The 21,004-nt window shown below is 44.6% G+C and overlaps 1 protein-coding gene across 2 annotated transcripts in view; it reads right to left on the bottom strand.

Annotated features, from left to right (window-relative positions):
* ssh2 (slingshot protein phosphatase 2) overlaps nt 1–21,004 on the bottom strand; it is a 67,378-nt gene that overhangs the window by 32,351 nt on the left and 14,023 nt on the right. For both annotated transcript variants that reach the window (XM_033046282.1, XM_033046283.1), the window contains exons 2-4: nt 13,382–13,485; nt 6,056–6,120; nt 88–206 (exon numbers count right to left, since the gene is read on the bottom strand). In XM_033046282.1, the coding sequence (XP_032902173.1) occupies nt 88–206; nt 6,056–6,120; nt 13,382–13,485 (288 nt within the window). The remainder of the gene's footprint in view (nt 1–87; nt 207–6,055; nt 6,121–13,381; nt 13,486–21,004) is intronic.

Here is a 21,004-nt window from a genome sequence, read left to right as displayed (position 1 = left end):
AATTGTACGTAATCAGTGCATCCTATAAAGAAGGAAGCCTTTTACTTTTAAGAAAACAAATTGGTTAGAATCAAGTAACACACTTACCCATCTTTATAAAAGTCCATCCCTAAAACAATACTCTCGTCCGTGTCTTGTCTGCCGTTTGTAGAAACCACGACCATGTATCTAGTCAGGTCCATGTACACACTTTCCAACCGGACAGCCTGGAATTATTCAACAGAAAATAATTTGTTATTTAAACGCTCGACAGAAAATAATACTTGCTGTCAGTGTTCATCCAAACCAAACACAATGAGTGAATGACAAGGTCACCCTGCCATGAAATAAAGCTGCTCCTGCAATTTTATCCTCGTTTACGTGATGGTTTTTCTGAGAATCATCCTTCATAAACAACACTTTCCTCCTAACCTCAAGATTGGAACAAGGGACTAAATGACCCACGTCTGTTCCCATATTTACAGCTATTGCCACTTATACCATCCATGTCATTGGCTTCATTATCGCAACGGGTCAAAAAAAAGTATGGTCAATGTTTAAAGTCAAATAGAGTGTGCTTACTATGCTAATATTACACTGAAGGTCTTCTGCTCTAGACTATAGTTAAATCTGTAATACATTACTTATAGTGTTCAGTAAATATGAAACCATTGGTAAAACTAACCTGTTACAAGTTTGCTTTCAATTTTGGTGGGGGAACTGCAAGAATAAATTTAGACATGATGATCACCCTGAAATTGATCTGGAAGATATTCAGGGCAGGTTTAATCACACACAATCACAATCATACTTTATTAGCCAAGTATGTTTTGCAACATATGAGGAATTTCATTTGCCAAGTCAGTCATACAAATAAAAAGCAACAGAACACACAAAACACATGTTAACATAAACATCCATCACAGAGACTCCTCCACAATCCTCTCCACAGGCCAGGAAGGCGGGACCTCCGCGTCGAGGCGATCAGCTCCTGCATCGGGGGGGGGATGTCAGCTCCCCCGCGTCGGCGTCGGGGCTGGTCGAACCTTCCACGTCGGGGCTGGTCGAAACTTCCACGTCGGGGCTGGTCGAACCTTCCACGTCAGGGCTGGTCGAACCTTCCACGTCAGGGCTGGTCGAAACTTCCACGTCGGGGCTGGTCGAAACTTCCACGTCGGGGCTGGTCGAACCTTCCACGTCGGGGCTGGTCGAAACTTCCACGTCGGGGCTGGTCGAAACTTCCACGTCGGGGCTGGTCGAAACTTCCACGTCGGGGCTGGTCGAACCTTCCACGTCGGGGCTGGTCGAAACTTCCACGTCGGGGCTGGTCGAAACTTCCACGTCGGGGCTGGTCGAAACTTCCACGTCGGGGCTGGTCGAACCATCCACGTCGGGGCTGGTCGAACCATCCACGTCGGGGCTGGTCGAAACTTCCACGTCGGGGCTGGTCGAACCATCCTTGGAGTTCCCGACATCCACGGCCTCTCCCGAGACTGCAAGCTCCCGATGTAAAGTCCGCAGGCCGCGGTTGGAGCAATCCCAGGCAAGGGATCGACTCCGATGTAAGTCCACGTCTCCGTGGTGGAGCCCAAGGCCAGTCCAAGGAGGCCTCCAGCTCCATCGCTGGTAGGCCGCAGAGTGACCGGAGAATGCGATCTAAAAATTAATCGCATCTCCGGCAAGGTAAGAAAAAGTTTCCCTCTCCCCCCACATAAAACAAACGGAGAACATTTAAACAAACTTTTAACACACACTAAAAATTAAAAAAAGATGAAAAAACAAACAGACTGTTGGTGGGGCTGCCAATTATGCTGCGCCCCCTGGTGGTACAATGTAATAGCATTGGCTCCATGAACTGAGGGCCTTGATCACCCTCAGTTCCTCCTTGTCACTGCCCTAACCTGACCCATTACATTATCCCTATGCAGCTTCATGACAGGGATCAAACACTGTCACTCCAACCAATGTCACATTTTAACCGCTGAGTGATCAGGATGCCCCGTGCTCAGGTGATTTTTGTCAGTAGAAAAAGTGCTTTAAAAATTACATTTTGCAAGGAATTAGGAGGAAGTTCTGGCTTCTAAAATCCAAAAGACAGTCAAAGTGTTGGAGTAACTCAGTGCATCTGGCAGCATCTCTGGAGAAAAGGGATGGTGACATTTCGGGTTGGGATCCTTCTTCAGACTGCGATGGAGAAAATCCCATCTCTACTGAGTTCCATGAGCTTTAATTATTAATTACTAACTGATTGCATGGAAACAGGCCCTTCGGCCCACCGCGTCCACGCCGACCAATCATACCCCGTTCACACTAGTTCTATGTTATTCCACTTTCCCCACCCACGAGGGGCAATTTACAGAGGGCCAATTAATCTACACACCCACATGTCTTTGGGATATCAGGGGCAGGTTTGCTGTAGGGTGAGTGGGCAAGGAGAAAGATGTATAGCCACAACCCCCACTTCCAAAACTAGTTAACAAAATACCTGGATATTCTGTTGGTAGAATAAACACTGATATTGGCAGCCAAAACACTTAAACATCTGTCACATCACAAGATATATTGTGAACTGCATTTAGTTTTCCCAGGAGTAGTGGTAAAGCAAACTTCCTTAACATCCGTGCAGCAACAATGGATATATTTAGCTACTCATGACCTATCTTCGGTTTGACTTGACAACACTGATCTTGCCCCAACTGCTTGAAGACAGAAATGATACAACTTTCAAATCATCCCCACCCTTTAAACGTAGTTGCCACATAGATGTAAAATAACAAATAGAAGCAGGAAGGCCCTCATGCCTGCTCTTCGATTCATTCTCATTGCTAATTCTTTATCTCAATACAACTTCCACACACCACTCCTCCATCCTTCAGTTCCTTTAACATCTAAAACTACCAGCTGCCCAGTAATGTACTCAGAAACAGTCTTCATAGTCCTCACATGGTGAATGCAGAGGACTAACTGCCTCTGGGTGAAGACATTTCTTATCTCTGTTACAAAGGGCTAATCCCTGATCTTGACACTAGCACCCTTGATTCTAGACATACCAGTAAGCGGAGACTTGAACTACATCCAACTCAGCTAGCCCTTTAAGAATGTTATACATTTGAACAAGATCTCTTCTCATTCAGGACAGAAGATAACCTGCTGCTTAATCTGTCCTTGCACAAAGCAAGCATGGTGTGGAAACAATCTGGTAAACCGTTGCTGCACTCCCTCTACTGAACAAGCATCTGTCCTTGAGTAGTGAGATCACAACACACAGTATTCTGGACGCAGTTGTAGCAGGGCATTAAATAAAGGGGAGAAAGCCATCTTGACACCTCTTGCAATAAAGACCAACATATAGCTTGAAGATAGACACAAAGTACTGAAGTAACAGCAGGTCAGGTAGCATCTCTGAAAAAAAAAGGATGGGTGACATTTCGGGTCGGAACCCCTCGTCACACACCCGACCCGAAATGTCACCCAAACCTTTTTCTCCAGAGATGTTACCTGACCCGCTGTGTTACTCCAGCACTTTGTGTCTATCTTCGGTATATACCAGCAACTGCAGTTCCTTCTACCAACATAAAGTTTGTTTCTTCACTGCTTCCAGAAATTGCAAATTGATTTCTAATAACTGTTATGCTAGTCTCCGGAAGTCAATAAATTCAATTCCCATCCGTTAAACCAGGGGTTGGTAACCTTGTTCTGCATGGGGGCCAGGACCCATGCCTGTGAGCGGATGGCAGGCCACATCTATCGCCATAGTGTGACACTTGTTTGTCCCGGGACTGGCTGCAGTTCTGAGGTCGCGAAAACGAATTGAAAAAAAATACGCCTGCGGGCCGGATGATTTTGGGTTATGGGCCAGATCCGTGTCACTCCCTCTTCTCCCCTCTCCCCTCAGGAAAGACGTACAAAAGTTTGAAAACGCACATCTCCAGATTCTGGGAGTTTCAGGTAACTGAACTGTCCTCTCTTCAGCTAGACTGCAGTCCAGATCTCCCATCTATCTCATTGAGACCTTTAAACTTGCTTTCATTAGACCATCATGTGCTAAATGTTGTACCCTTTATCTGTGCATTGTGAACAGCTCGATTGTAATCATGGATAGTATTTTTTTTGACTGGATAGTACGCAAACAAAAGCTTTTCACAGTACCTCGACAAGTACACATGACAATAATAAACTAAACTAAGGATGTAGATAATCATGTCTAAAGCTGTTCAACACACATGCGAATACCATGTAAGCAATGGGCACTTGCCTGTGCCCTAGAGATGGGAAGGGACACTTGTGCAGAAGACTTTCACTAAAGATGCAAGTCCCAATGGAGTTTTACCACCCATGCAACTGGTGCTATGTGTGGAACCCGTGCAGAAACATTTAAGAAAGAACTGCAGATGCTAGAAAAATCGAAGGTAGACAAAAAATGCTGGAGAAACTCAGCGGGTGAGGCAGCATCTATGGAGAGAAGAAACGTCGCCTCTTCCTTCTCTCCATAGATGCTGCCTCACCCGCTGAGTTTCTCCAGCATTTTTTTGTCTACCTTGCAGAATCATGTCCTTTTACACTTTTCTCATTGCAGCACTTCCTTCGGTCTTCCTGGTCTGGCTCGATATCCGGGTGTACCTGATCAACCTCAAACTCACATCCCAAGATTCATGAACACAGTCGATGACAATAGTCAATCTCTGTCCAGTGTCCTGGTTCTCTTCATATGTTGTCATCCCGAACCCCAATCCCCACACATCCTCTAACCCAAAGGTTCCCAGCCTGGGGTAAATTTAAGTTTACCCCCCAGGGGGCAAATTTCACCTACCCCGGGGGTAAATTTGTTGATTCTGGATTTGTATGTATTTTTTCTCATCTACTGACTGTGTTTGGTTCTGGTTTAACCGGTATCTATTCCTCGTTAGTTGTTCCTAAATAAGTGAAATAACATTGTTACATGCTATTAAAGTTGCCGGGGGTAAACGGGACGAAAAGGTTTTGGAACCCCTATTCTAATCTCATTGCCCAAGGGCCACATTAGTCATTCTGAAACCCAAATCCTATAAAACCACATCATTTCAAATCCGTGTGTTAATGCTAAAGATATTTTTCTCATCAGTTTCAAATCGCTCATTGCATAAATTTCCTCTCAGCCTTTCATGTTATATTCCATTTGCAAAATATCTTAAACTAATTTGTCTGAGAAAATTTGCATATTTATTAAAAATCAAATGCAGCCAACAAATGAGATAAATAACGTGATCAATTGCGACTAAGTGTTGCAGCTTTTCAACCCAATCTATGACTAACCGAGGGGGGATTCTCGAGCTTGAAATAGAGGTCCTGCTCCTGTACACAAGATACAATCAATGCCATTTCCACATCAGGAAAGCACAAAGAACTTCACTACAATAACTAGAACTTAACAGCACTTCGTCGAAACCAGGAATGTTCACCGTTTTTTTTTTCAGTGTACTGACCTTCAAGGCACAGTGCCAACATATCGGGAATGGCAACGTGTGATTTTAAAATCTGCTACACTCCTGGGAAGGGAATGGGAGGGTGGGGGGGGGGGGAGAGAGAGTTGGATATGCTTGACAAAGCAAGCATTTCATCCCCATTCACAGCTGCCCTTGATATGGTGGCATGGAGGTGTTGTCCACCATTACAATGCACTTCTTTTCAATGTAATCATTGTAATCATTAATCACTCCTCTGCATTCTGCTTTCTAAACGTTGCAATGCTTATCAACCGAGTGCTATTAACAAGCTCAAACATTGCTGGGTCGGCATTAAGGGAATCTCTGACTTGGTACCTTTCCAACTTTTAAATTCTCAATCAAGAGTTATCTGGAACCCATTTCACAACGTGTAACGGGAAGTTGGGGCAGTGTTTCCAGAGAAATGACGCATGAGGAAGTGTCAGAACTGACTGAAGACGCGTTCACCGTCAAGTTGACTTCATGCTACATGGGAATAGGAAACCACAACTAATCTTTGTAATATTTCACTGGTTTGGCCAGAAGAACAGCCCCGAGCATAAAATCCAAATCCAAAAAAGACAAAAGAGTCTGCAACACAAGGGATAACTCACCAGTCGAATGTTGTCTTCAGGTCTAAGAAGTGTGAACATTGCCTGCAGGTGCTGTTGGAGATCACCTAAGTTTATTTTAAGAAAAAAGTTGAATTAGAGAAGTATCACTGAGTATTGAATTTTGTAAATAGCGATGTTGTTTTCTATCTGGCCACTTGAACACTTTGGCACTTGCTCCATGGTGCACAGTTCCCCATATGAAGATGGGCCACATTTCACTGGTAATATGGTACACTTGCTCCACTGGCCATGAACACTTATCTTCATGTGGAACAATATAGAGGACATGAAAGGAGAATTCACTCTGCACTGACATAAATCAAACCTCATTTACAACATTTTAAAAAAATCATAAAATTGCAAAATAACCAAATTTATAGCAGATATGGTGGCCGACTAGGAAAAGGGGAGATGCAGCGAGACCTGGGTGTCATGGTACACCAGTCATTGAAAGTGGGCATGCAGGTGCAGCAGGCAGTGAAGAAAGCGAATGGTATGTTAGCTTTCATAGCAAAAGGATTTGAGTATAGGAGCAGGGAGGTTCTACTGCAGTTGTACAGGGTCTTGGTGAGACCACACCTGGAGTATTGAGTACAGTTTTGGTCTCCAAATCTGAGGAAGGACATTATTGCCATAGAGGGAGTGCAGAGAAGGTTCACCAGACTGATTCCTGGGATGTCAGGACTGTCTTATGAAGAAAGACTGGATAGACTTGGTTTATACTCTCTAGAATTTAGGAGATTGAGAGGGGATCTTATAGAAACTTACAAAATTCTTAAGGGGTTGGACAGGCTAGATGCAGGAAGATTGCTCCCGATGTTGGGGAAGTCCAGGACAAGGGGTCACAGCTTAAGGATAAGGGGGAAATCCTTTAAAACCGAGATGAGAAGAACGTTTTTCACACAGAGAGTGGTGAATCTCTGGAACTCCCTGCCACAGAGGGTAGTCGAGGCCAGTTCATTGGCTATATTTAAGAGGGAGTTAGATGTGGCCCTTGTGGCTAAGGGGATCAGAGGGTATGGAGAGAAGGCAGGTACGGGATACTGAGTTGGATGATCAGCCATGATCATATTGAATGGCGGTGCAGGCTCGAAGGGCCGAATGGCCTACTCCTGCACCTAATTTCTATGTTTCTATGTTTCTATATGTCTCTCGACATTTACTTGCAGTGGAAGCTGTGAATGTAAATACCATGTATATCATCGTTGCCAACAGATATTTATAAAAACTTGGATGCCGCAAGGTTAGTGTGTTTTTTTAATCTTTTAGATTAAATTACTACACATAAAATATTTCAATCTAAACTAATGTCCTGTAAATAAAACAATGTCACCAAACTAAATAGTCCAAAGAAAACTTTTTTTTTTTTAAATTTAGGTCACATTAAAGACAATTAAAAGAGGCCTAAAAAATGCATCTGCTGATGAATCTTAAATTAAAATAATGAGAGACTAATCGGTCAAAGCTCCTCCAAACCCATAGACATACGAGGGGAGAGGAGTGGTACAGCAGTGCTCCTGTAATCTGGATCCATCCTGATCTCCGCTGCTGCCTGTGTAGTCTAGTTTAATTTAGAGATACAGCACTGAAACAGGCCCATCGGCCCAACGAGTCCGTGCCGACCAGCGATCCCCGCACATTAACACAATCCTACACACACTAGGGACAATTTACACATACATCAAGCCAATTAACCTACATACCTGAATATCTTTGGAGTGCGGGAGGAAACCGAAGATCTCGGAGAAAACCCACGCGGTCACGGGGAGAACGTACAAACTCCGTACAAACAGCACCCATAGTCGGGGTCGAACCCAGGTATCCGGCGCTGCAAGGCAGCAACTCTACCGCTGCGCCACCGTGCCGCCCTTGCCCAATTTCTCCTTGACTGCATGTGTTTACACCGCCTGTTCCCGTTTCCTCCCACATCCAAAACATGTGCTGGGAGATTAAATGACCACCGTAAATTACCCCTTAATGAAACCAAACACCAGAACAAAACTCAAGGAGAGTTGGTGAGCATATGAGAGAAAATAAGTCACGTGGGAATGGGACTGACAGGATTGCCGATTAGAAATCGTTAGGAGCCTGACAGAATGGCCACACTCATTCCCCCAACAAGTATTGGTGGTTTATAAAGGAACAGCGCTAGGCAGCTACAGCTCTGCTGCAACGTTGGGTGTATCTAGATTTCACAGTTAACACGGAAGAAAAGGTTACATATCGATGATGAAATGTCAGCATAGATCAGAAAACTAACAAATGATTATCCTCAGAGATGCAGAGCAGCATAACTCCAGCCTTGCTGTCAGTACTTGCAATACCTCAGCCAACACAAAATAACAAGGAAAAATAAATCATGACAAAACCAGACTAGATTCTAAGTGGGATTTGTGAAATGGCAACAACAAAGCCTTAAATAACTGATTTAAAAATAATTTATGCAACCAGGTTACATTTTATTGTATGCTTCATCAGATCCATTCTGACAAAGTTGAGAAATTATCTACTGCTTCAGCAGTTTATAGTTAAAAGGATTTTGTAAAAAAGTTATTAAAATGGTAACATTTAAAATGCGTTACAAAATGAACTGAAGTGACTAGAAGTCTTCAGCTGAATGGCAACCTGCCGCAAGTCATAAATTACTGCTGCACTGTCTCATTGTCCTTGGATACATAAGCACTTGGTGAGAGAAAACAGCTTGGCCCAGAAATGTTGAAGCTGTTTAAAGCATTGAAAAATAAAGGGAAATATTCTTCTGTACCCCATTCTCAACAATGCAAAGAAATAACACTGAGATACAAATGGTATTAAACTAGTGATTATGGGGTGGGAGATTGCAACCTTCACGTGGTCCGCCCTGTTTGAATAGAACAAGTTGTCCTACAACTTTAGGCTGTGCACGCCATACGCAAGAAGAAGATGAAGAAGAGGTGATTATGGATAATGACATAAACTGCTCGAATTCTACACTGCTACGTGAAGTCTAAACAGCAAGAAAAGCAAAGTAAATAATATGGAGAAATCAAAAATCTGTCAAAACAATGGTAGACTTTAAGGCGGCACGGTGGCGTAGTGGTAGTTGCTGCCTCACAGCGCCCTAGACCCGGGATTCCATTCTGACTACAGGCGTGGTCTGTACGGAGTTTGTACGTTCTCCCCGTGACCGCGTGGGTTTTCTCAGGGGGCTCCGGTTTCTTCCCACACTCCACAGACTTGCAGGTTTGGAGGTTAATTGTCCCCAGCGTGCAGGATAGTGCTAGTGCACGGGGATGACTGATTCGCATGGACTTTGTGGGCCCAAGGGCTCGTTTCCGCGCTGTATCTCTAAAGTCTTAAAGTACCGCTGATAAAATATGATGTAAAGATTGGGCAAGTTGTGACATACAATGGTATACATCAAAGAACCATCAGGTCTGTCCATTTCCTTCACAGGTGCTGGCCGAACCACTGAGTTTCTCTAGCATACTGTTTATTGCTCAGGATTCCAGCATCTGCAGTCTCTTGCGTCACCATATTTTGAAGTGAAGTTTCAAGACTTAGTTCTGCAGCATACAGCTTTGAAATGAACAGAAGTTAACTTCAAATTATCAAAACCCTTTCAAAGGAAAAAACTTGGGCCAATCTATATGTTGCAATAGATGTGATGTGACCACTTCTGATCAAATATGAAAGATGACCAAATCTGATTAAATATTTTGCAAAATCATTAGCAAATACGTACAGTATTTATACTGAAGTCAAAATTCTCACGCTGTTCTTGCCCACATAAGCAGAAGTATATGTTCACTTCCCTTTTTCAAACTGGGGAAACATAGCTTTGCTTGCAATCAACTCAGACAAGTTTACAAACAGTCGTCTCAACATGATGAAGAAGTTCATAAATCCTAATTAATTAAATTATATTTATTAAATCCTGGCCTTGTGTCACCTCACGTTGGAGAGGCCACATTTAGAATTTTATGTTCAGATTTGGTCATACTGTTACAGGAAAGATATAGTTAAGCTGGAAAGGGTGCAGAGAAGATTTACGAGGATGTTGTCAGGACTCGAGGACCTGAGCTACAGGGAGAGGTTGAGCAGGCTAGGACTTTATTCCTTGGAGTACAGGAGGATGAGGGGTGATCTTAGTGAGGTGTATAAAATCATGAAGAAAATAGATATGGTGAATGCACACAGTATTTTGCCCAGAATAGGGGAATAGAGAACTAGAGGACATACGTTTAAGGAAAGAGGGATTTATTTATTAGAAACAAGAGGGGCAACTTTTTTTTTTTACACAAAGGGTAGTGGGTATATGGAACGAGCTGTCGGAGGAGCTTGTTGAGACAGATATTATCACAATGTTTAAGAAACCCTTAGCAGGTACAGGAATAGATAGGTGTAGAGGGATATGGGCCAAACTCAGGCTGGTGGGTCTGGTGTAGAAGGGGCATGGATTGATCAGCGCTGGCAAGTTGGGCCAAAGGGCCCGTTGCCACGCAGAACTTCTACTAAATTGAGGAATACAAATCTTCTATGAAAGCAAGTGCAATTGTACAGCACAGTGTAACAGGACATAATGACCGCGGTTCCTTTGCAGTAACATGACATCGAAGTTCGTGCTGCTGCCTCTCAGCTCCAGAGACCGAAGTCCGATTCTGATCTCTACTTCCGTGCGTAAGCAGAGTTTGCATACACTTGACATTGCCACGTCGGGTAATGGAAGCATTCCTCCAGATGCTTTCCTTTGCCCCCGTGTTCCAAAAATGTGCTTTGAGGTTAATGGGCTGCTGTAAGTAACTGCTTGACGGATTTTTCTTTAGTTCAGTTTAGTTTATTGTCACGTGTAGGCACAGTAAACGGAAAGACAATCGCACTGTTCACAGTGGACAGATACAGGATAAAGGGAATAATGTTTAGCGCAAGATAACGTCCAGTAAAGTCGAATTAAAGATAGTCTGAGGGTCTCCAATGAGGTTGATGCGAAGGGCGGTGAAGGACGCAAAGAGAAGGTACAGAGACAAGATGGAGTTACAGATGGAGCAGCAGGACACCAGAAGCCTGTGGCAGGGGCTACGGATTGTAACCAACTACCGGAGCACCCCCTCCCTCATCCGCAAGTGCCGGCACCTCCCTAGCTGATGACCTGAACTCCTTTTACGCTCGTTTCGAGAGGGGCAACACCACTCCAGGTCTGCCGACTATCGACAATACCGCCAGCGGGCTGGCTACCGAAGCTGCAGGGAGGAATGTGCACACATTCTCGCTGTCCGAGCACAACGTGAGGAGGGCTCTGACACGGGTGAACACGATGAAAGCTGCAGGCCCCGATGGCATCTCGGGGCGAGTACTCAAGTCCTGTGCTACGCAGCTAGCTCCGGTGCTCACTACAATATCCAACCTCTCCCTGGACAAGTCCGTGGTCCCTGCCTGCTTCAAAAAATGCCTCCCCAGCCTGTCTGAATGACTACCGTCCGGTGGCCCTTACCTCGGTAGTCATGAAATGCTTTGAGAGGCTGGTGAAGAAACACATCTGCGCCTTCCTCCCTCGCAACATGGACCCGTTGCAGTTCGCATACCGTCCGAACAGATCCATGGACGATGCGGTCTCCCAGGTCTTTCACACCGCTCTCCCATCCGGACAGCCAGAAGGGGGGCTACGTGAGGATGCTGTTCATAGACTACAGTTCAGCCTTCAACACGATAGTCCCCACCAGACTGGCCGGAAAGCTAATGGAATTGGGGATCAACACCTCCCTGTGTGCCTGGGTCCTGCACTTCCTCACCGCCAGGCCCCAGGTAGTCAAGATGGGAGGGAATACATCGACGTCCCTCACCCTGAGCACAGGATCGCCCCAATGTTGCGTCCTCAGCCCCCTATTGTGCTCCCTGTACACACATGACTGTGTGGCTAGGTTCAGCTCCAACTCAATAATTAAGTTTGCTGATGACACTGTGGTGGTGGGCCTGATCTCAGACAACGATGAGAAGGCCTACTGGGAGGAGGTGGCTGATCTAGCACTCTGGTGCCAGGATAACAGCCTCCTCTTGAACATCAAAAAAATGAAGGAGCTGATCATGGACTTTAGGAGGGCACATCATCCGAGGACGTACACACCATTGAGGATAAATGGGGATCCTGTGGATAGGGTGAACTGTTTTAAATATCTGGGAGTCCACATCTCCGAGGATATGACATGGGCATCACACGCCTCAGCACTCGTGAGTAAGGCAAGGCAGCGCCTTTACCACCTCAGGCAATTGAGGAAATTCAGAGTGTCTCCGAGGATCCTCCAGTGCTTCTACGCAGCGGCTGTGGAAAGCATCTTGTCCGGGAACATTACCATCTGGTTTGGGAATTGCTCTGCTCTGCCCAGGACAAGAAGGCTCTGCAGAGAGTAGTGCGTTCGGCCGAACGCACTATGGGAACTTCACTCGCCCCCCTGCAGGAACTATACATCAGGAGGTGCAACTCCAGAGCCAACAATATCATGAGAGACCCCTTCCACCCCTGCAACGGACTGTTCCAGCTGCTACGGTCAGGCAAACGCCTCCGTTGCCATGCGGTGAGAACGGAGAGGTTGAGAAGGAGTTTCTTCCCAGAGGCCATTCGGACTGTAAACACCTATCTCACCAGGGACTAACTCTACTGAACGTTTTTCCTTCCATTATTTATTATGTAAAAGAATATGTGTGTTATGATTGTGTTTATAGTTTGTTTGGTTGTTTGTCTTTTGCACAAATGTCCGCGAGCATTGCCACTTTCATTTCACTGCACATCTCGTATGTGTATGTGACAAATAAACTTGACTTGACGGGAACTCAGGACCACTCTCTAGTTGGTGAGATGAGGGTTCAGTGGCTGGGAAGAAATAGTTCCTGAAACTGGAGATGTGTGTTTTCACACTTTCTGTACCTCTAGCCTGATGGGAGAGGAGTGACCGGGGTGAGACTCTCCTTGATAGTGACCTTGCTGAGGCAGTGTGAGGAATAAATGGAGTAAATGGAAGGGAGTTAGGTTTGTGATGGTCTGGGCTACGTCTATAATTCTCTGCACTTTCTTGCTTTCTTGAATGGAGCTTTTCCCAAACCAAAGATAAAGGAATCTAAAAGATAAAGGAATTAGAGGAGAAATCAATGGGCATGTGAGAGTGTAAGTTGTCGGGTTGCAGGGCAATAGGGGAATGTGGTCAATGAGATCACTCACAAAGCCGGCATGGACCCCATGACGTCAATGTTTGTCAGGCTTTACACGAGGCAGCACAAATTGTGCATCTGCATTTATTTTTAAATTCCGCGTCGCTGCAATTCCACCCAAGAGGCAAGAGTAACCAATGTCCTCACCTGCATGTTTATTGCGCCGATGATTGATGCGAGATGCAGTCGAGCCATTTCCTCGAGGCAGGAATACCGCCGCACCTTTTACAGTCAAGAAGCTCTCGCTTATACTGTAGAGAAAAAGATAATTGGGGTCAAATTATTAATACCAGAACAAATTCAGCCTACTACAACTTTTTTTTTTGACCGTTCTAACAATAACTTATTTTGTAGTGTTGTCTCAAGGAACTACATTCAGGAATATCATCAAACATTGCACGGGAAGACAACATTATAAACGGTGATTGGAAACAGGGGCGAAACGGTGGCGCAGCGGTAGAGTTGCTGCCTTACAACGCCAGAGACCAGAGTTCGATCCTGACTATGGGTGTTGTCTGTACGGTGTTTGTACGCTCTACCTGCGACTGCGTGGGTTTTCTCCGGGTGCTCCGGTTTCCTCCCACACTCCAAAGACGCACAGGTTTGTAGGTTAATGTAAACTGTAAGTTGTCCCTCGTGTGCGTAGGATAGTGTTAGTGTACGGGGATCGCTGGTCGACGTGGATTCGGTGAGCATACAGTGTTTCCACGTTGCATCTCTTAACTAAACAATGAATTAACAAGTAAATAATTATTTACTTGTTAATTCATTGTTTAGTTAAGAGATGCAACGTGGAAACACTGTATGCTCACCGAATCCACAAAAAAGCTGGAGAAACTCAGCGGGTGCAGCAGCATCTATGGAGCGAAGGAAATAGGCAACGTTTCGGGCCGAAACGTTGCCTATTTCCTTCGCTCCATAGATGCTGCTGCACCCGCTGAGTTTCCCCAGCTTTTTTGTGTACCTTCGATTTTCCAGCATCTGCAGTTCCTTCTTAAATAATTACAGGTATCTCGCGTTTAATGCATATTTGATTTTACATTTTTATGAAATAATGTGCTTGTATATTTAATACCAAACTACCTTTATAATAAAATGTTATATATACTATATTTTTGGAATAACGTGCTCAAATTTCTGCCCGTTTAAATGTATATAGTTAATTTAAGCATTTTTGGATTCCGTGCTGCTTTTCAGGAATGTGACCCCCCCCCCCCGTGATAAACACAAGGTACCCGTACTCAGCTGCAGCCTCACTTCTTGCAAATTAATATTTATTGAGCCGATAATGTAGGAGCGATGACAACCATTGTCAGGACAATACAAAACTGTACACGGCAGAGCTTATCGTCAAAGACTATTTGAAACATAGAAGTTAAGCCAAAGTTGCCAGGTGGTGACAGTTTAATTCTTGCAACGATGATATCACATTGTTTTTTCAAAGTGAGAGGAGAGAGACTTGAGGGACAACTTTTTCCACAAAGAGTGGTGTGTGTATGGAATGAGCTGCCAGAGGACATACCAACAGGTACATGGAAAGGAAAACTGTAGAGGGGTCCCGACCCAAAACATCACTCATCCATGTCCTCCAGAGATGCTGCCTGACCACGCGCCGAGTTATTCCAGCACTTTGTCTCAGTTTTAGAGGGATGTGGACCAAATACAGAACTAGCTTAATTGAGCTATATTGGTCAGTATGGACGAACTAAGCCGAGGGCCTGCTTGCATGTTGTACCACGCTAAAGTGTTTTATAAACCATATCCGCTGCAAGTCGTTTACTAAAGTTTAAGCAAAAAGAACATCAGAACAATGCTGATAATGTCGATACAGCTGCCCTTGCAACTCAAGCCTTCTCAGCAAGATTGAAAAAGAAAAAAACATTGCAGACTATTCCAGAAATAAAACCTTTCTCAATCACAACGACAGTAGGCAAGAGAAATGCCATGCCATTTCCCAAACAAATACATAGAACTGCAATAGTTCCTTTGTAAAAAAATTTGATTGTTGAATGGGATATTGGTGGAGGGTTATGGACCATGTGCAGGTAGAGGAGCTTGTTTAACTTGGCATCCTGTGCGGCATGGAGATTGCGTGTTCCTGTATTGTACTGTTCGATGCTCAATGTTCTACGAATGGTTTCACAAGCCATGAGCTTTGAGTCTAGTTTAGTTACGGCATTGAAACAGGCGCTTCAGCCCAGAGTCCACACCAACCAGCGATCACCCGTTCACACTAATTATCCCACTTTCTCATCCACTCCCGACACATTAGAGGAAATTTACAGAGGCAATTTAACCTACAAACCCGCACGTCTTTGGGATGTGGGAAGAAACCGGAGAATCTGTAGGAAACCTATGGGAATCTGTACAACTCCTTAAGGGCTTGCCCCACTTACGCAATATTTTCGGCGACTTACTGGCACCCGTCATAGTCACAGCAGGTTGCCGAAAATGTTCAACATGTTGAAAATCCAGCGGCGACCAGAAAAAAGGTACGACTCTTTGGCCGATTATTCACCACCAGACAGGCTTCACCCCGCAACATGTCGCGTAAGTGGGACAGTCCCTTTATAGACAGCACCCAAGATCAGGATCAAACCCAAATCTCCAGCATTGAGGCAGCAGCAACTCTACCAGCTGCACCACTGTGCTACACTATAACATCACAATACAAGCAGCATTTGAAATCTTTCACAAATGAAAGTTATACGGTCAAGGAATGAGCAGATTTAGGCCATTCGGCCCATCAAGTCTACGCCGCCATTCAATCATCCCTGATATATCTCTCCCTCCTAACCCCCATTCTCCTGCCTTCTCCCCGTAACCTCCGACACCCGCATTAATCAAGTTGTGATGTCAATTCCAAAATATAAACCACTACAAAATGTAACTGACTACAAAGCACAGTTAGTTGCAAGCTTTGATCTGACCCCAGGTTTCAGTTCCTTCCAACATTGGAAACTACAGAGATCTTCCACATGTACTATTTCAAAACATATTTGTGCTCTCCAAAATACATTGCAGCAAACAATGGCAACAGTTCTTACAGTGGTGCCCAAGAGTAATGACACTGGCTCCTTGTGTCAAATTATTAATAGCAGTCAAGATCAAAGGGAAAAAAAATTGGTCAATCTTTTTCTTACTGCTAAAACTGGCTGACCTAGAGTAGGTTTAAAATAAAAGGAATGTGATCTGTACTGGACACTTTTTATTCTTTTCCTCCTACATAAAATGCACCGTAATAAATCGTAGTCACATTCTTTTAGAAGGCTCTCTCACTCTCAGTAAAGGAATAAACCCTCCCACCCAAAACCAAACTGATTGAGTACAGATTTAAAATTAAATTCCCCTTCACCAAAAGGGAGTTTGCTATTCTGTTTGCCATTTTAAACACAATTAAATCATTCGACAATATTCTGAACAAGGGAATCCACACGGAACAGAGCGAGGTGCATCGATATGCAAGAAAAACTAAACGGGAGTTGTTCTGACTGATCACAACTTACATTGTCAAGAGTTAAGAGTGTTTTATTGTTGTATGTATTGAAGCAGAACAATGGATTTCTGAATTACAGCAGCACAACAGTTCTGTAAAGATAGTACACTGCAAACACCATATTAAACAACCTGGTATCTACTAGATTCTGTGATCATTAAAAATTGTGCTGACCATAACAAGCCTAATAGATGGGAAGATGGTTAATGGAGAACTTCTACCATACTTAAAGATCAGACATTTCCTAACCGAAGATAGACACAAAATGCTGGGTAATTTAGAACGGAGACGAGGAAACACTTTTTCTCACAGAGAGTGGCGAGTCTGTGGAATTCACTGCCTCAGAGGGCGGTGGAGGCAGGTTCTCTGGATGCTTTCAAGAGAGAGCTAGATCGGCCTCTTAAAGATAGCGGAGTCAGGGGATATGGGGAGAAGGCAGGAACGGGGTACTGATTGTGGATGATCAGCCATGATCACATTGAATGGCGGTGCTGGCTCGAAGGGCCGAATGGCCTACTCCTGCATCTATTGTCCATTGTCTAATTCAGAGGAACAGGCATCACTATTCACGAACAGGCTGTCTATTCCTTCTATCCAGAGATGCTGAGTCTCTAACAGAGATGTTGAGTTACCCCAGCATTTTGTGTCTATCTTTAGTGTAACCAGCACCTGCAGTTTCTTCCTAACCATTTTCTGACAACTGGAGTGGACAGCACTCGTCGATATGGTGCAGGTGGGGTCTCCAAGGTGAGAGGATTGGTGAGGAGGATGCAGACAAGATTATGCCTGTTCCCAGGTGATTCCACTACGAGAGTATACAAGCAAGTGTGTCTGTATGTGTACGTGTGCAAGTCCAGTCCATGCACAACAGTTTGGGCTTCCTCACCTCTCGTCTCAAGATGTTTAAGAAAGAACTGCAGATGCTGGAAAAATCGAAGGTCGACAAAAATGCTGGAGAAACTCAGCGGGTGAGGCAGCGTCTATGATGATACCTCACCCGCTGTTTCTCCAGCATTTTTGTCTACCTTCTAGTCTCAAGATGGTGGTTTTTGGTGTGTAATGGCCGCTCTATTTTACCATAATTCACACACAGAGACATCTTCAACTCCTCAGAAAATACATTAAAAACAACCCATGTAACAACAGCAGCAGCTACATGCAGACTTTACCGCAGTGTTTTGGTCACACTTGCGTGTTAATCAGCAAGCTGCCTACCACACCCCATTTCACACGTTTAACCACTGAAGATAAGTGTGCTGAGAGGACACTGCCCAACAAGCAAAACATTAATTTCTTCGACTTAATGCCTCATAGCACTAAAATGTTCAAATTCTCTGAAGCAGAATTGTCCATTTTCATAGTGCAAAGTCGTACGGTCATAAGGAATAGGAGTAGAATTAGGCCATTTGGCCCATCAATACCACTATGCCATTCAATCATGGCTGATCTATCTCTCCCTCCTAACCCCATTTGCCCCATTAGACACCAGTACTAATCAAGAATCTATCCATCTCTGCTTTAAATATATCCACTGACTTGGCCTCCACAGCCTTCTGTAGCAAAGGATTCCACAGATTCACCACCTTCTGACCATAGGAATTTCTCATCATCTCCTTCCTAGAAGAACGTCCTTTAATACTGAGGCTATGACCTTTACTTCTAGACTCTCCCATTAATGGAAACATCATCTCCACATCCACTCTATCCAAGCCTTTCACTATTCTGTATGTTTCAATGAGGTCCCCCCTCATTCTTCTAAACTAGCAAGTACAGGCCCAGTGCCTACTCATTCCTGGGATCATTCTTGTAAACCTCCTCTGGACCCTCTCCAGAAACAGCACATCCTTCAACAGGTATGGGGTCCAAAATTGCTCACAATATTCCGAATGTGGAAGATAGACAAAAATGCTGGAGAAACTCAGCGGGTGACACAGCATCTATGGAGCGAAGGAAAAAGGTAATGTTTCGGGTCGAAACCCTTCTTCAGACATTATTCCAAATGTGGCCTTATAGAACCTCAACATTACATCCCTGTTTTTGTATACAAGCCCTCTTGAAATAAATGCTAGCAGTTACAATAGACAATGGACAATAGGTGCAGGAGTAGGCCATTTGGCCCTTCGAGCCAGCACCGCCGTTCAATGTGATCATGGCTGATCATCCCCAATCAGTACCCCGTTCCTGCCTTCTCCCCATATCCCCTGACTCCGCTATTTTTAAGAGCCCTATCTGGCTCTCTCTTGAAAGCATCCAGAGAACCTGCCTCCACCGCCCTCTGAGGCAGAGAATTCCACAGACTCACCATTCTCTGTGAGAAAAAGTGTTTCCTCGTCTCCGTTCTAAATGGCTTACTCCTTATTCCTTACTCCTTACTCCTTATTTAGTTTGCTTTCTTCCAATGGAATTGTCTGTATTTATCTTGTCAGATCAAGATCACGCTGAGCACCGGCTCCCCTCAAGGCTGTGTGCTCAGCCCGCTGTTGTTCACATTGCTCACACATGACTGTGCTGCCAGATTCAGGGACAATAAGATCATAAAATTCGCGGATGACACAACAGTGGTGGGACTCATCAGCGGAGATGACGAATCAATGTACAGGGAAGAAGTAAAACAACTAGTGGACTGGTGCGCGGCAAAAATAATCTAGAATTAAATGTCGACAAAACAAAGGAGATGGTTGTCGACTTCAGGAGGGCGCAGCCAAAGCATACACCCCTCAACATCAGTGGCACCACAATGGAGAGAGTGGAGAGCATAAAGTTCCTCGGTGTGCAAATTACAGACAGTCTCACCTGGTCCAGGAACACCACTGGGACCGTTAAACGGGCCCATCAGCGACTGCACTTCCTGAGGAAACTAAAACAGGCCTCACTCCCCTCCAACATCCTCAGGACTTTCTACAGGGGTACGGTGGAGTCTGTACTCACGTACTGCACAAATACGTGGTACTCCACCTGCAACTGCTCGGACAGGAAGGCTCTGCAGAGGGTAGTGAGAGAAGCAGAGAGGATCATTGGCGTCTCCCTACCCTCGGTACAAGAACTGTTCCAGAGCCGATGTCTGAAAAAAGCTCAGAGAATTGCTAAGGACAAACTGCACCCCCTCCACATACACCTGGATCTCCTGCCATCAAGCAAGAGATATCGAAGCATCAAGACTGCTAAACAGCTTCCTACCACAGGCTGTGAGGCTGCTAAACAGTCACTCTGTACTCACAGTCACTTGATTCTGCGGCTGCCACGGACACTTTAATAACTGGCACCGGCCACTCAAATCAGCTACCCCGGACATTTTTATGATTGGTTTATTGTATTTTAACGTTGTGTTTTACCTGCTTTTAACTATTTATACTGTTCCATCAGGGACTGGATTGTTTTTAGTGTTATTATGTGTGAAATGTTTTAAATTTCATGTGCGATGCTCTGGACCAGGTGAGATTCCCTGGGAAACGTCTTTTCATTTTGCACTGTACAACTGTTGCTTGCAAGATGACAATAAAGGTTGATTGATTGATTGATTGATTAAGAAAGAATTTGATTCTGGACACTTGCCTGAACCATTTGATGAATATGGAGACAGAGAGAAAACAAGCATATGGTAATATCTAAGACTTGATTACTAATATGGAAGTCATTCAATTGCAACTATTCACAGGACACAGCCTCAAAGGTGAAAGTTTACTACCAATCCATCTTGAGGTGGAGACCACCACTTTGAACTTTGATTAGTTTAGAGATGCAGTGCAGAAACAGACCCTTCGGCCCATGCCGATCAGCGATCACCCTATCCAGTGACACTATCCTACACACGAGGGAAAATTTACAATTAATCAGCCTACAAACCTGTATGTCTTTAGAGTATCATGGGGAGAACGTACAAAGTCCGTACAGAGAGCATCTGTAGTCAGAATCAAACCCGGGTATCTGGTGCCGTAAGGCAGCAGCTCTAGGCACCACCGTGCCGGCCAGCAGCCGTACATGTGGTCAAGGCATTCCCTCAATGTATCGACAAATTAGGTCGTTACCAGGCAGTGCAAGGTCAATTATATTGATTTACTTTGGAATCCAACAGGCCACAGTGGAGAGCATAGACTTGCTTGTGCAAGAAGGAAGGCACTGGTGAACTATTGCCCATTTAACCTCAGAATGCATTTCATACAGCAAGCAAGTGCCCACATAGCCACAGGATGTCTGCTGTTGTGATGGTTATGATGCTAGAATCATGATTCAGATACACATCCTGCTGGTTCACAGACTGGTTGCAATTCCACCAG

Source organism: Amblyraja radiata, chromosome 28, assembly GCF_010909765.2.
Source record: "Amblyraja radiata isolate CabotCenter1 chromosome 28, sAmbRad1.1.pri, whole genome shotgun sequence".
NCBI classification, from domain to species: Eukaryota; Metazoa; Chordata; class Chondrichthyes; order Rajiformes; family Rajidae; genus Amblyraja; species Amblyraja radiata.
This window is presented reverse-complemented; position numbering and strand designations above follow the sequence as displayed.